General features: G+C 47.9%; 1 protein-coding gene across 1 annotated transcript in view; it reads right to left on the reverse strand.

Moving 5' to 3' along the window:
- Nucleotides 1-5,061, reverse strand: part of LIMS1 (LIM zinc finger domain containing 1) — a 150,918-nt gene extending 145,857 nt beyond the window's left edge. The window contains exon 1 of the mRNA XM_069757565.1: nucleotides 4,767-5,061. Coding sequence (XP_069613666.1) covers nucleotides 4,767-4,795 — 29 coding nt within the window. The 5' untranslated portion in view covers nucleotides 4,796-5,061. The remainder of the gene's footprint in view (nucleotides 1-4,766) is intronic.
- Between the last annotated feature and the right edge of the window lie 9,899 nt (nucleotides 5,062-14,960).

Raw genomic sequence — 14,960 nt, forward strand, 5'->3', positions numbered from 1 at the left:
TGGCGACTGCGGTGCGGTGGTGTCTTATCATGGGTGGTTGCAGGCTGCTATTTTAAGCTGGGGGAATGGGGGGGATAAAATATTCATGACCCCTTACCAGCCTGAGAATATCATCCCCCAGTTGTTTGCTTTAGCTTGGAAGGTTGTCAAAAATGGGAGGGACCCCACGCCGTTTTTTTAAATTATTTAACTAATTAAAAAATATGGTATGGAGATCATTCTATACTTGATAACCAGCCTTGCTGAAGCTAACAGCTGAGGGTTGCAGCCCGTCCCATCAGTCGCCGCCTGCTGTCATTGTTATCACTTGAAACACACTGACATGTGCACAGACCCATTCACTTGAATGGGTCTGTAAGTGCAAGTGCCTCTGGCAAGTGTGAAAGCTGTCACCACACGTTTCGGAGACAATGACGTCTGAAAGAGGCCTAAACAAGACAGGGCTACCAAGGTATTGATCCCAAAATGATGAGTTCTCCACATTCTCTAATCAAATATTGAGTAAGCAAAATGTGAGTAACTTTTATTAGGTAAAACATTAATAGAATATCCAAAAAACACACGTAAAGTATTACTCAAAACACCGGCAATAAACTCAGTCCTATTATGCTATTGGGACACAGTATTCCAGCAAGGTAACAGGCATGGAAAAGACAGTGGTCAATTGCACTTTTATCAAATTGTAGCCAGCACCAAGACGAACCCAACGTCGGTCAGGCCCCCAATAAACACTTAAGGCAACTGTTTTGGTAACTGACAGAAGTAAATACATAAGAACTCTCACCCGATTCGGAGCATCCAGGGGAACGTTCACCGTAGAGAGCGTCAACCCTGGCCACACCAGTCCGAATTCACAGTGGGATTCCAAGAAAACCCTAACAGGCCCTGAATATAATACGCTCACCATGGATTCCCATATCTCCAGCCCTGACAAAGGCAGACCACATCTGACCCTATAATGTCCCTGTGTACTTCGCAACACTTTTCTTCCAGATGAATTCTTCAAGGGAGAAATTGGCACATTCTATACAAAACTGACATGGCAGTGTCCTGATGGTGGACCTGACATACACTAGTATATCGGGAAGGGCACCGGGACATTGTAGGGTCAGCTGTGGACTGCCCTTGTCAGGGCTGGAGTTATGGGAAACCAGGGGGAGTGTATCATGACCAGGGCCTGTTAGGGTTTTCTCAGAATCCTGCTGTGAATTCGGACTGGTGTGGCCAGGGTTGACGCTCTGTACGGTGAACTTTCCCCCGGATACTCTGAAATGGGTGAGAGTTCTTATGTATTTGCTTCCTGTCAGTTACCAACACAGTTGCCTTGAGTGTTTATTGGGGGCCTGACCGAAGTTGGGGTCATCTTGGTGATGGCTACAGTTTCATAAAATCGGAATTGACCACTGTCTTTTCTACGCCTGTTACATGGCTGGAATACTGTGTCCCAATAGCATAATAGGACTAGGTTTATTGCTTGTGTTTTATGGGTAATATTTTAAGTGTGTTTTGAGGATATTATATTACTCTTAATGACTTACCTAATAAAAGTTTTGTCTTACTATATACTCACATTTTGCTTACTCAAAATCTGTAAATGTTATACCTTTCAATACAACAAGGTTGTAAAATTTTAAAATGAAGAATTCCGAATCCCTGGCCCAGAGGTACAGGACGTAAATGCACTGATATTGCAGCTACAGCTGGGGTGGGAAACCTCAGGCCCGTGGGCCATTTATCAAGCCCCATGAGCAGATTCCCAGTGACCGCAGGGCTTGGGCCGGCAGCTGTATTTTGCAGGCCCAATAATTTCTTCTTGCTCTCAGAGCACGGGCACACAGGGTTCACTACCGAACCATGAGGCGCGGGCAATGAAAGATTACGTCCTGACCCCAATGCTAGCTTCAGGACGTACTTTGTGGGAGGAGTTAGCACGTAATTTGTACGGCCCTCGAGGGATGGTATAAAAATCCAAATGGTCCTAGGTAGAATAAAAAAAAAGATTCCCCGCCCCTGACCTAGAGTGTAAGATATAATGTGATCCAGGTCTGACCAGGATAGAGGAGAAACTACTTACTCTTAAATGATTGTAACTAGGAAATATAAAAGTGCCAAAAAAACATTACCCCAAGGCTACAACGTTACTTGCATTCATGTACTCCTGGTGGAGACTCCCTAATCTTGCACATCAGATTATCAGCGGGATCAATTATCTGTTATACGTAGCAGTAACCAGAAGGGGTAAGGAAAGCGATTAGTTCTGGGGATCAGTGTGACATCAGGATTGTTTAAACTGGACCTTCCCCCTTATTGAAAACGTCCTGTTACCGCTTTTGACAAGTCAATTCTTGTACCCACATAAATAAACAATGCTGGAGCAACATTTCTTATAATTCTTATTTTGCCGTTATACCTCATAGAAATAGACAATTGGGTGTTATCATTCATTCCTCTTATGTTAAGGACGTGCCCCTTTCAGCTCTGATTGGACAGTGTGCGACGGCGCAGGGACACGCCCATATGTCAATTTATTCATAAAATTCTAGGAGAAATGACAGAAACGTCTCCATGTAGATGTATAGGAGAAGATAATCCACAAGTGTTACTAAAACAGACACTGCAGCAGGTATTAACACCCTGTTATTTTCTATAGGGGACACGTTACCCTGAAAGAACCAAGAATGAATCCGCTCCGAACGTACAATGCAGCTTTCATTATCTCCTATGGAAGCATCTCAAAAATGTATGAAAAAAGGAGAATAAACAGCATAAGAACAAAGGCGGCTTGTGCTGCAATAGTAAAATCTGGAACAGTCTTTCCATAAGATGTTCCCATACAAAGTCGACATCCTCCAGATAATACGATCATTCATATAATAATGTGCTCAGATGAAATCCATAATCCCAGATTCCACCATAAACATTCCTGTACAATCTGGCCTAACAGGCATGGTTTCTGGGACGGTGAAATAAATGGGCCAGTGTCATATCTGATTCTCGACCCCGGCGATAGCGGTGCCCGCTCTATTCTCCCCCCCGGCGATAGCGGTGCCCGCTCTATTCTCCCCCCCCCCCCCCCCCGGCGATAGCGGCGCCCGCTCTATTCTCGACCCCGGCGATAGCGGCGCCCGCTCTATTCTCCCCCCCGGCGATAGCAGTGCCCGCTCTATTCTCCCCCCCCCCCCCCCCGGCGATAGCGGCGCCCGCTCTATTCTCGACCCCGGCGATAGCGGTGCCCGCTCTATTCTCTCCCCCCCCCCCCGGCGATAGCGGCACCCGCTCTATTCTCGACCCCGGCGATAGCGGTGCCCGTTGTATTCTCCACCCCGGCGATAGCGGTGCCCGCTCTATTCTCCACCACGGCGATAGCGGTGCCCGCTGTATTCTCGACCCCGGCGATAGCGGTGCCGCTGTATTCTCCTCCCCAGGGATAGCGGTGCCGCTGTATTCTCTACCCTGGCGATAGCGGTGCTGCTGTATTCTCCACCCTGGCGATAGCGGTGCTGCTGTATTCTCCACCCTGGCGATAGCGGTGCTGCTGTATTCTCCACCCTGGCGATAGCGGTGCTGCTGTATTCTCCACCCTGGCGATAGCGGTGCTGCTGTATTCTCCACCCTGGCGATAGCGGTGCTGCTGTATTCTCCACCCTGGCGATAGCGGTGCTGCTGTATTCTCCACCCTGGCGATAGCGGTGCTGCTGTATTCTCCACCCTGGCGATAGCGGTGCTGCTGTATTCTCCACCCTGGCGATAGCGGTGCTGCTGTATTCTCCACCCTGGCGATAGCGGTGCTGCTGTATTCTCCACCCTGGCGATAGCGGTGCTGCTGTATTCTCCACCCTGGCGATAGCGGTGCTGCTGTATTCTCCACCCTGGCGATAGCGGTGCTGCTGTATTCTCCACCCTGGCGATAGCAGCGCCTGCTGTATTCTCCACCTTGGTGATAGCGGCGCCCGCTGTATTCTCCACCTTGGTGATAGCGGCGCCCGCTGTATTCTCCACCTTGGTGATAGCGGTGCTGCTAAATTCTATACCCTGGCGATAGCGGTGCTGCTGTATTCTCCACCCTGGCGATAGCGGCGCCTGCTGTATTCTCCACCTTGGTGATAGCGGTGCTGCTAAATTCTCCACCCTGGCGATAGCGGCGCCTGCTGTATTCTCCACCCTGGCGATAGCGGCGCCCGCTGTAGTCTCCACCTTGGCGATAGCGGCGCCCGCTGTATTCTCGTCTTTCCCATTCTGCCAGCAGACCATCAATAACAGTGACAAAAAATTCAAGGGGTTGTCCAGCATATCCCAAGAGCAGATGACCAAGCTGCAGGGGGGCACAGACGCAGAACAGATGCCATCAGCCATATGGTGGAACCATTACCAGGACATGCCACACAGTCTGTAGGGCACTGAGCCCTATGGTCCCGGAGAGGACCACATCTGCAGCCTCACCAGCCACATGCCAGCCATGTCCCACACTGCGCCGGGCACCTGGGTGTGGTGCCAGCCTGTTCACCCCTGCACAGCACTGCGGGCACAGCTGGCACCTATGGGCACATAGACGGTGGTATCTCGGCAGAAGTGTGCCCCTCACAGGGCTGCAGGATGTGGGGCCTGACAGACGCCAGCTCTGCCCTCGCTGCAGCAGCACTGCTGTCATCACCTCATACAAAGTCCGGCTGCACCGGGTCACATGAGCCCGGGGCGCCACACTCTCCCGAGCCGCTAGCCACTCAGTAACATAGGACACGCATGCGGGAACTGCCCCAGCCCCTTACCTGTTCGTCATCCCCACGACGGCCAACATGAGGCCCCTCGGTCGGTCCGCGAAGAATATGGGGTACTGAGGGCGCCTCAGAGATGGGCGGGATGGGCAGAGTCCCGGGAGCGCGCACTCCCCCTCCCACTGCAGGCGACTCCACGCCCGGCTCTGACTCACCTCCGCCCACTATGGACTGCCAATCACCCGCGGAGGAGGGGTCGCCATGGTAACGGCAGGATGAAGGCCACACCCCTCTGTTTTACTCTACAGGTTATTATCGCTGCAGGCCTCTTACTACATCCGGGTACTCCGGGCGGCCACGCCCACTAACCCCGGGTGATGGTTTCCAGCCTGGGAGGCTGATGTCATTTAAGGCATTTCCGCGCCATTAGCTCATCCGACTCCTGGTGCTCAGCGCTGTGCTCCGCGTCACCGGCTACGTGCTGGGCAATGGCGGCGGGGAGACGGCGCCTCACAGGGGAGGGCTCTGAGCATGGGGCGCTGCACAGCTGCCGGCATCTCCGCAATCCGCCGCCGGACACAGCGCTAGGCGGGGACACTGGCAGCGGAGCAAGGGATGGTAAAGGGAGTGTTAAAGGGGTCTTCTGGGGGCGGTATAGGGAGTGGTAAAGGGGTCCTCTGGGGGCGGTATAGGGAGTGTAAAGGGGTCCTCTGGGGACGGTATAGGGAGTGGTAAAGGGGTCCTCTGGGGGCGGTATAGGGAGTGTAAAAGGGTCCTCTGGGGGCGGTATAGGGAGTGGTAAAGGGGTCCTCCGGGGACGGTATAGGGAGTGGTAAAGGGGTCCTCTGGGGACGGTATAGGGAGTGTTAAAGGGGTCCTCTGGGGGCGGTATAGGGAGTGGTAAAGGGGTCTTCTGGGGACGGTATAGGGAGTGTTAAAGGGGTCCTCTGGGGGCGGTATAGGGAGTGTAAAGGGGTCCTCTGGGGACGGTATAGGGAGTGGTAAAGGGGTCCTCTGGGGGCGGTATAGGGAGTGTAAAGGGGTCCTCTGGGGGCGGTATAGGGAGTGGTAAAGGGGTCCTCTGGGGACGGTATAGGGAGTGGTAAAGGGGTCCTCTGGGGGCGGTATAGGGAGTGTAAAGGGGTCCTCTGGGGACGGTATAGGGAGTGGTAAAGGGGTCCTCTGGGGGCGGTATAGGGAGTGTAAAAGGGTCCTCTGGGGGCGGTATAGGGAGTGGTAAAGGGGTCCTCCGGGGACGGTATAGGGAGTGGTAAAGGGGTCCTCTGGGGACGGTATAGGGAGTGTTAAAGGGGTCCTCTGGGGGCGGTATAGGGAGTGGTAAAGGGGTCTTCTGGGGACGGTATAGGGAGTGTTAAAGGGGTCCTCTGGGGGCGGTATAGGGAGTGTAAAGGGGTCCTCTGGGGACGGTATAGGGAGTGGTAAAGGGGTCCTCTGGGGGCGGTATAGGGAGTGTAAAGGGGTCCTCTGGGGGCGGTATAGGGAGTGGTAAAGGGGTCCTCTGGGGACGGTATAGGGAGTGGTAAAGGGGTCCTCTGGGGGCGGTATAGGGAGTGTAAAGGGGTCCTCTGGGGGCGGTATAGGGAGTGTTAAAGGGGTCCTCTGGGGGCGGTATAGGGAGTGGTAAAGGGGTCTTCTGGGGACGGTATAGGGAGTGTTAAAGGGGTCCTCTGGGGGCGGTATAGGGAGTGTAAAGGGGTCCTCTGGGGACGGTATAGGGAGTGGTAAAGGGGTCCTCTGGGGGCGGTATAGGGAGTGTAAAGGGGTCCTCTGGGGGCGGTATAGGGAGTGGTAAAGGGGTCCTCCGGGGACGGTATAGGGAGTGGTAAAGGGGTCCTCTGGGGACGGTATAGGGAGTGGTAAAGGGGTCCTCTGGGGACGGTGTAGGGAGTGGTAAAGGGGTCCTCTGGGGTCGGTATAGGGAGGAGTAAAGGGGTCCTCTGGGGACGGTATAGGGAGGAGTAAAGGGGTCCTCTGGGGGCAGTATAGGGAGCGGTAAAGAGGTCCTCTGGGGGCGGTAGAGGGAGCGGTAATGGGGTCCTGGGGGCGGTATAGGGAGCGGTAAAGGGGTCATCTGGGGCGGTAGAGGGAGCGGTAAAGGGGTCATCTGGGGCGGTAGAGGGAGCGGTAAAGGGGTCCTCTGGGGGCGGTATAGGGAGCGGTAAAGGGGTCCTCTGGGGGCGGTAGAGGGAGTGGTAAAGGGGTCCTCTGGGGACTGTATAGGGAGCATTAAAGGGGTCCTCTGGGGACTGTATAGAGAGCATTAAAGGGGTCCTCTGGAGATGGGACAAAATAATATTAAAGGTAGCCTGTCACCCCCCCCCCCCCCCCGGGCCCATTAAGGTAAACGAGCCCCGTTCAGCAGCACTAAGGCTGCATTCTGTGAAGTTGGCTCTTATGGTTATTTTCCCTAGGAATGCTGATATATTCACTTTTATATATTGTGCGCCACCATACCTGTATTGAGTTCGGGGGTATGTTTTCCCCCCTGACTCAGCTGCCTCTGCCAGAAATCTGCATGCGTTTTTGACGCGTTTATGGTGCTCTTTTTTTTGTGCATTTTTTCCCAAATGCATAGAATAGCGGGAAAAACGCAGAAAATCCGCAAAATTAATGAACATGCTGCTTTTTTTTTTTTTTTTACCGCAATGTGTATCGCGGGAAAAAAACGCATCATGTGCACAAAACATGCAGAATGCATTCTAAATGATATGATGCATAATGTATGCGTTTTTAATGAGTTTTTACCGTGAAAAAACGCAAAAAAAAAACCTAAACTTGTGCACATAGCCTGAGTATTTGCAGAAATTTCTGCAAGGTTTTTGCATCTCTTGTGAGGGGAAAAATGCGTTTTTGGTTAATTTTTGCATGTGTTTTTGAACAGTAATGAAGGTTTTTTTGAGCTAAATATATTTAAAAAAAAAAAAGTTTTGCGATGTAATTTATTGGTTCAACACCACCTTTTTCATGCTGATGCAGTATCATCAGGTGATGGGATTAGGTCTTGGTGTCAGCAGCTGTCATTGACACCTAGCTCTAGGCTTATGAAAAGCGGTCAGCCTGACAGCCTCATTACTAAACCGATAATTAAACACATTGTCAACCAGCCTATTTTGGAGCATTAACAGAACAAGCATACATAGGCTGTAACCAGACAGCAACTGTTAATTTAAAAAAAAAAATTGCGTGTGTTCCCACGTAATTTTAACCCCTTTACCCCCAAGGGTGGTTTGCACGTCAATGACCAGGCCAATTTTTACAATTCTGACCACTGTCCCTTTATGAGGTTATAACTCCGAAACGCTTCAACGGATCCTGGTGATTCTGACACTGTTTTCTCGTGACATATTGTACTTCATGATAGTGGTAAAATTTCTTTGATAGTACCTGCGTTTATTTGTGAAAAAAACGGAAATTTGGCGAAAATTTTGAAAATTTCGCAATTTTCAAACTTTGAATTTTTATGCAATTAAATCACAGAGATATGTCACACAAAATACTTAATAAGTAACATTTCCCACATGTCTCCTTTACATCAGCATAATTTTGGAACCAATTTTTTTTTTGTTAGGGAGTTATAAGGGTTAAAAGTTGACCAGCAATTTCTCATTTTTACAACACCATTTTTTTTTAGGGACCAAGTCTCATTTGAAGTCATTTTGAGGGGTCTAAATGATAGAAAATGCCCAAGTGTGACACCATTCTAAAAACTGCACCCCTCAAGGTGCTCAAAACCACATTCAAGAAGTTTATTAACCCTTCAGGTGTTTAATAGGAATTTTTGGAATGTTTAAATAAAAATGAACATTTAACTTTTTTACACAAAAAATTTACTTCAGCTCCAATTTGTTTTATTTTGCCAAGGGTAACAGGAGAAATTGGACCCAAAAAGTTGTTGTCCAATTTGTCCTGAGTACGCTGATACCCCATATGTGGCAGTAAACCACTGTTTGGGCGCATGGGAGAGCTCGGAAGGGAAGGAGCGCTATTTGACTTTTCAATGCAAAATTGACAGGAATTGAGATGGGACGCCATGTTGTGTTTGGAGAGCCACTGATGTGCCTAAACATTGAAACCCCCCACAAGTGACACCATTTTGGAAAGTAGACCCCCTAAGGAACTTATCTAGAGGTGTGGTGAGCACTTTGACCCACCAAGTGCTTCACAGAAGTTTATAATGCAGAGCCATAAAAATAAAACAAAATTTTTTTCCCACAAAAATTATTTTTTAGCCCCCAGTTTTGTATTTTCCCTAGGGTAACAGGAGAAATTGGACCCCAAAAGTTGTTGTCCAATTTGTCCTGAGTACGCTGATACCCCATATGTGGGGGGGAACCACCGTTTGGGCGCATGGGAGGGCTCGGAAGGGAAGGAGCGCCATTTGGAATGCAGACTTAGATGGAATGGTCTGCAGGCGTCACATTGCGTTTGCAGAGCCCCTAATGTACCTAAACAGTAGAAACCCCCCACAAGTGACACCATTTTGGAAAGTAGACCCCCTAAGGAACTCATCTTGATGTGTTGTGAGAGCTTTGAACCCCCAAGTATTTCACTACAGTTTATAACGCCGAGCCATGCAAATAAAAAATATTTTTTTTTCCACAAAAATTATATTTTAGCCCCCAGTTTTGTATTTTTCCAAGGTTAGCAGGAGAAATTGGACCCTAAATGTTGTTGTCCAATTTGTCCTGAGTACGCTGATACCCGATATGTGGGGGGGAACCACCGTTTGGGCGCATGGGAGGGCTCGGAAGGGAAGGAGCATCATTTGGAATGCAGACTTAGATGGATTGGTCTGCAGGCGTCACATTGCGTTTGCAGAGCCCCTAATGTACCTAAACAGTAGAAACCCCCCACAAGTGACCCCATATTGGAAACTAGACCCCTCAATGAACTTATCTAGATGTGTTGTGAGAACTTTGAACCCCCAAGTGTTTCACTACAGTTTATAACGCAGAGCCGTGAAAATAAAAAATCTTTTTGTTTTCCCACAAAAATTATTTTTTAGCCCCCAGTTTTGTATTTTCCCAAGGGTAACAGGAGAAATTGGTCCACAAAAGTTGTTGTCCAATTTGTCCTGAGTACGCTGATACCCCATATGTTGGGGTAAACCCCTGTTTGGGCACACAGGAGAGCTCGGAAGGGAAGGAGCACTGTTTTACTTTTTCAACGCAGAATTGGCTGGAATTGAGATCGGACGCCATGTCGTGTTTGGAGAGCCCCTGATGTGCCGAAACAGTGGAAACCCCCCAATTATAACTGAAACCCTAATCTAAACACACCCCTAACCCTAATTCCAACGGTAACCCTAACCACACCTCTAACCCTGACACACCCCTAACCCTAATCCCAACCCTATTCCCAACTGTAAATGTAATCTAAACCCTAACCCTAACTTTAGCCCCAACCCTAACTGTAGCCCTAACCCTAGCCCTAACCCTAGCCCTAACCCTAACCCTAGCCCTAACCCTAGCCCTAATGGGAAAATGGAAATAAATACATTTTTTTTTATTTTTCCCTAACTAAGGGGGTGATGAAGGGGGGTTTGATTTACTTTTATAGCGAGTTTTTTAGCGGATTTTTATGATTGGCAGCCGTCACACACTGAAAGACCCTTTTTATTGCAAAAAATATTTTTTGCAATACCACATTTTGAGAGCTATAATTTTTCCATATTTTGGTCCACAGAGTCATGTGAGGTCTTGTTTTTTGCGGGACGAGTTGACGTTTTTATTGAAAACATTTTTGGGCACGTGACATTTTTTGATCGCTTTTTATTCCGATTTTTGTGAGGAAGAATGACCAAAAGCCAGCTATTCATGAATTTCTATTGGGGGAGGCGTTTATACCGTTCCGCGTTTGGTAAAATTGATAAATCAGTTTTATTCTTCGGGTCAGTACAATTACAGCGACACCTCATTTATATCATTTTTTATGGTTTGGCGCTTTTATACGATAAAAACTATTTTACAGAAAAAATAATTATTTTTGCATCGCTTTATTCTCAGGACTATAACTTTTTTATTTTTTTGCTGATGATGCTGTATGGCGGCTCTTTTTTTGCGGGACAATATGACGCTTTCAGCGGTACCATGGTTATTTATATGTGTCCTTTTGATCGCGTGTTATTCCACTTTTTGTTCGGCGGTATGATAATAAAGCGTTGTTTTTTGCCTCGTTTTTTTTTTTTTTTCTTACGGTGTTTACTGAAGGGGTTAACTAGTGGGACAGTTTTATAGGTCGGGTCGTTACGGACGCGGCGATACTAAATATGTGTACTTTTATTGGGGTTTTTTTTTTTATTTAGATGAAGAAATGTATTTATGGGAATAATATTTTTTTTTTTTTTTTCATTATTTTGGAATATTTTTTTTTATTTTTTTTACACATTTGTAAAAATTTTTTTTTACTTTTTTACTTTGTCCCGGGGGGAACATCACAGATCAGTGATCTGACAGTTTGCACAGCACTCTGTCAGATCACTGATCTGACTTACAGTGCTGCAGGCTTCACAGTGCCTGCTCTGAGCAGGCTCTGTGAAGCCACCTCCCTCCCTGCAGGACCCGGATCCGCGGCCATCTTGGATCCGGGGCTGGAGGGAGCAGGGAGGGAGGTGAGACCCTCGCAGCAACGCGATCACATCGCGTTGCTCCGGGGGTCTCAGGGAAGCCCGCAGGGAGCCCCCTCCCTGCGCGGTGCTTCCCTGCACCGCCGGCACATCGCGATCATCTTTGATCGCGGTGTGCCAGGGGTTAATGTGCCGGGGGCGGTCCGTGACCGCTCCTGGCACATAGTGTCGGATGTCAGCTGCGATAAGCAGCTGACACTCGGCCACGCTCCCCCCGTGAGCGCGGCCGATCGGCTATGACATACTATCCCGTCCAGGGTCAGATAAGCCCAGGGCACCTCGACGGGATAGTACGTCTAAGGTCACAGAGGGGTTAATAACCAGCAGAGGGAAAGCTGAGGGCTGATGTTAATATTCTGGGAAGGAGCCAATATCCATAAAGGTTAGGCTATTAATATCAGCTCACAGCTGTTTGCTTAGCCTTTACTTGCTATTTTACAGTGGTCTCCAGAAAAAAATTGACATAGGGTCCCCCTATAAAATCTAACCAGCAAAGGCTAGACAGACAGCTGCAGCTGGTATTAATAGTCTAGGAAGGGACCATGGATATTGGCCCCCCAGACTAAATACATCAGCTCTCAGCCACCCCAGAAACGGTGCATCTATCAAATGTGGCACTTGCTCTGGCTATTCCCACTTGCCCTGTTGCGGTGGCAAATGGGGTAATATTTGTGAGGTTGATGTCACCTTTGTATTGTCAGGTGACATCAAGCCCACAGGTTAGTAATATAGACGCCTCTCCAAGTCACCTATCCATTATTAACCCCATAGTGATTACTATATAAAGCTGAATGTGTGTGTGTGTGTATGTCCGGGATTGGCATCTGCACCGTCGCAGCTACAGCCACACACGTCTGTACCCCGAGAGCGTCATAGGCTATATTGTGAGGCGAAATTTTAACCCCGTGCGTTCCAATTCGCCAAACAATTTTGCCCCTATCTACATAATGGGGAAAAAAGTGAAAGGAAAAGTGTTGGAAGCGTCGCAGCTACAGCAACAAAATTTTGCACAGTCACACGTCTGGACCCTGAGAGCGTCATAGGCTATATTGTGAGGTGAAATTTTAACCCCGCGCGTTCCAATTCACCAAACTATTTTTCCCCTATCTACATAATGGGGAAAAGTGAAAGGAAAAGTGTTGGAGGCGAATTGACAGCTGCCAGATGTGAACAAGGGGGACTTAAAGAATGAGAGCGATGGCGCAAAAGAGTATATACCGATCAGTTGCTAAGGTGGGGCCCCGACATGAGATACTCACCACACATGGGGATATGAACACACACACAAAATGCGCCACACACTACCACGTGCTTGAACACATATACCACCCTCAGCACACATTTCACCACACATACACCAACCTCGCCACATAAAAGTCGAAACACAAAAGTCGCCACTCAAAACTCGCCACGCGCAAAACTCGCCACATGCAAAAACTAGGCTCACGCAAAACTCGCCACAAGTGCAAAACTCACCTCATGGAAAACTCGCCACACGCAAAACTTGCACACGCGGAAAAATTGCCATATGCACAAAATTTGCAACACATACAAAAGTTGCCTCACACAAAACTTGCACATACTCAAAAGGCACCAGACATAAAACCACGCGCAAAACTCGCCATGCGCAAAACTTGCTGCACACAACTTGCTACACTAACCTGTTACATGCAACTCGACACACAAAAAGTTGCTACACGCATGTTGCCACACAAAACTCATCTCACAAAAGTCGCTACATGCATGTCGCCACACACAACTCAACACACACAACTTGACAAACGAAACTTGCCCTAAAACACACACAAGTCTGGTATTAGCCTTCAAAAATAAAAATCTGATTAATAAGCAGACAAACTACAAGAGCAACAAATGTACCATATAGGAAAGACAGCAGCTGTCAGTCACATGACCTGTCTATTATGTGTATGTGTGAGCTAATATATACTGCCTGGGGGAGGGCTTCCTGTTGGCTGGGGATATATCAGGCTGCCAATTTATCTTACAAATACTGAGGTAAAAATACTGAGCAAATAACGTGTTAACGAGGTCTAATACAGGAGATCACACAGGTATATACTATATACAGGGGAGATGACACACAGATATATACTATATACAGGAGAGATAACACAGGTATATACTATATACAGGAGGAGATGACATACAGGTATATACTAAATGCAGGAGGAGATGACACACAGGTATATACTATATACAGGAGCAGATTACCTACAGGTATATACTATATACAGGAGGAGATGACATACAGGTATATACTATATACAGGGGAGATGACACACAGCAGGTATATACTATATACAGGGGAGATGACATACAGGTATATACTATATACAGGGGAGATGACATACAGGTATATACTATATACAGGAGATGACATACAGGTGTATACTATATATAAGGGAGATTACAAACATGTATATACTGAGGTGAAAAAGAGGTGTGAGGTGAAAATGAAAAGGTGTGAGTGCAAAATGAGAGGAGTGAGGGAAAATAGTGTAGTGATAGGAAAATGACAGATGTGAGGTCGAAATGACAAGTGTTAGGGGGGAATGAGAGGTGTGAGGGAGAAAATGAGAGATGTGAGGGGAAAAATGAGAGGCGTGATGGGAAAATAAGAGAAGTGAGGTGCTATAACTAACCACAGATATTTACTTTGCCCAGGCAACGCCGGGCTCTTCAGCTAGTTGTATATATAAACACACCCAGAATAAAGTCCTTTATTTGAACTAATGACACTGACTCCTTTAATGAATCTTAATTAAACCATACACACCAAACGCCTAATTCACCAAAGCCAATGTCTCCTGCAACAAAAATAAAATAATAAACCACAATATTCCTCACCTGTCCACCGAGAAGATAATCCATAATCTGATGTGACTGCTCTCAAAGACAGCTGGCGATACACGGACAGGAGGTAATCACTCTTGCAGTGTATCACTGAGCTGCTGTGAGAAGGTTCTCACGCAGCGGTGCCGAGGGATTACCGGAGCTGATTAGCTGATGAACTCCAGTGAACTCTCATGGCAGCTCAGTGATACACTGCGAGAGCGATTACCTGTCAGTGTATCGCCTGTGGCTAGGTAGAGTGGTAATTTCTCCCGATGTTACTGCTCTACACGTGAGATCACCATGGGACACTCGGATTACCCAGACTACGGCGGAAAGGTGAGTATATGTTGGTTTATTATTTTACATTATTTCTAGCAGAAGGTAGCATCATGGATTGGGCGTTAGGTGAGCATAATGGGTTTCTATGTGAATGTGTATGTAATTATTTTACTTTTTTTTTTTTTTTTTCAACTGTGAGCACAGGCGCCGGCAGAAGGGACTACCTCTCCCATAAGCGGCACCTGCTGTTACTGTTATCACTGACAGCAGACGTAGCCCGATGGGAGCAGTAGTCTCATCAGCCCATGCCTGCTGACCTGTGGTAAGCTTTTTATCGCAGGTCACAGCTGCGGAGTCACGCTGATATCTGACAGCATGACCCCGCAGTGCTCTAACCGACGGTAGCGTTACCGCCGATAAGAAATACTGCACAATGTTTCCCACACTGGCACACAGGGTTGTCATTG

This window comes from Ranitomeya imitator, chromosome 3 (genome assembly GCF_032444005.1).
Source record: "Ranitomeya imitator isolate aRanImi1 chromosome 3, aRanImi1.pri, whole genome shotgun sequence".
NCBI lineage: Eukaryota > Metazoa > Chordata > Amphibia > Anura > Dendrobatidae > Ranitomeya > Ranitomeya imitator.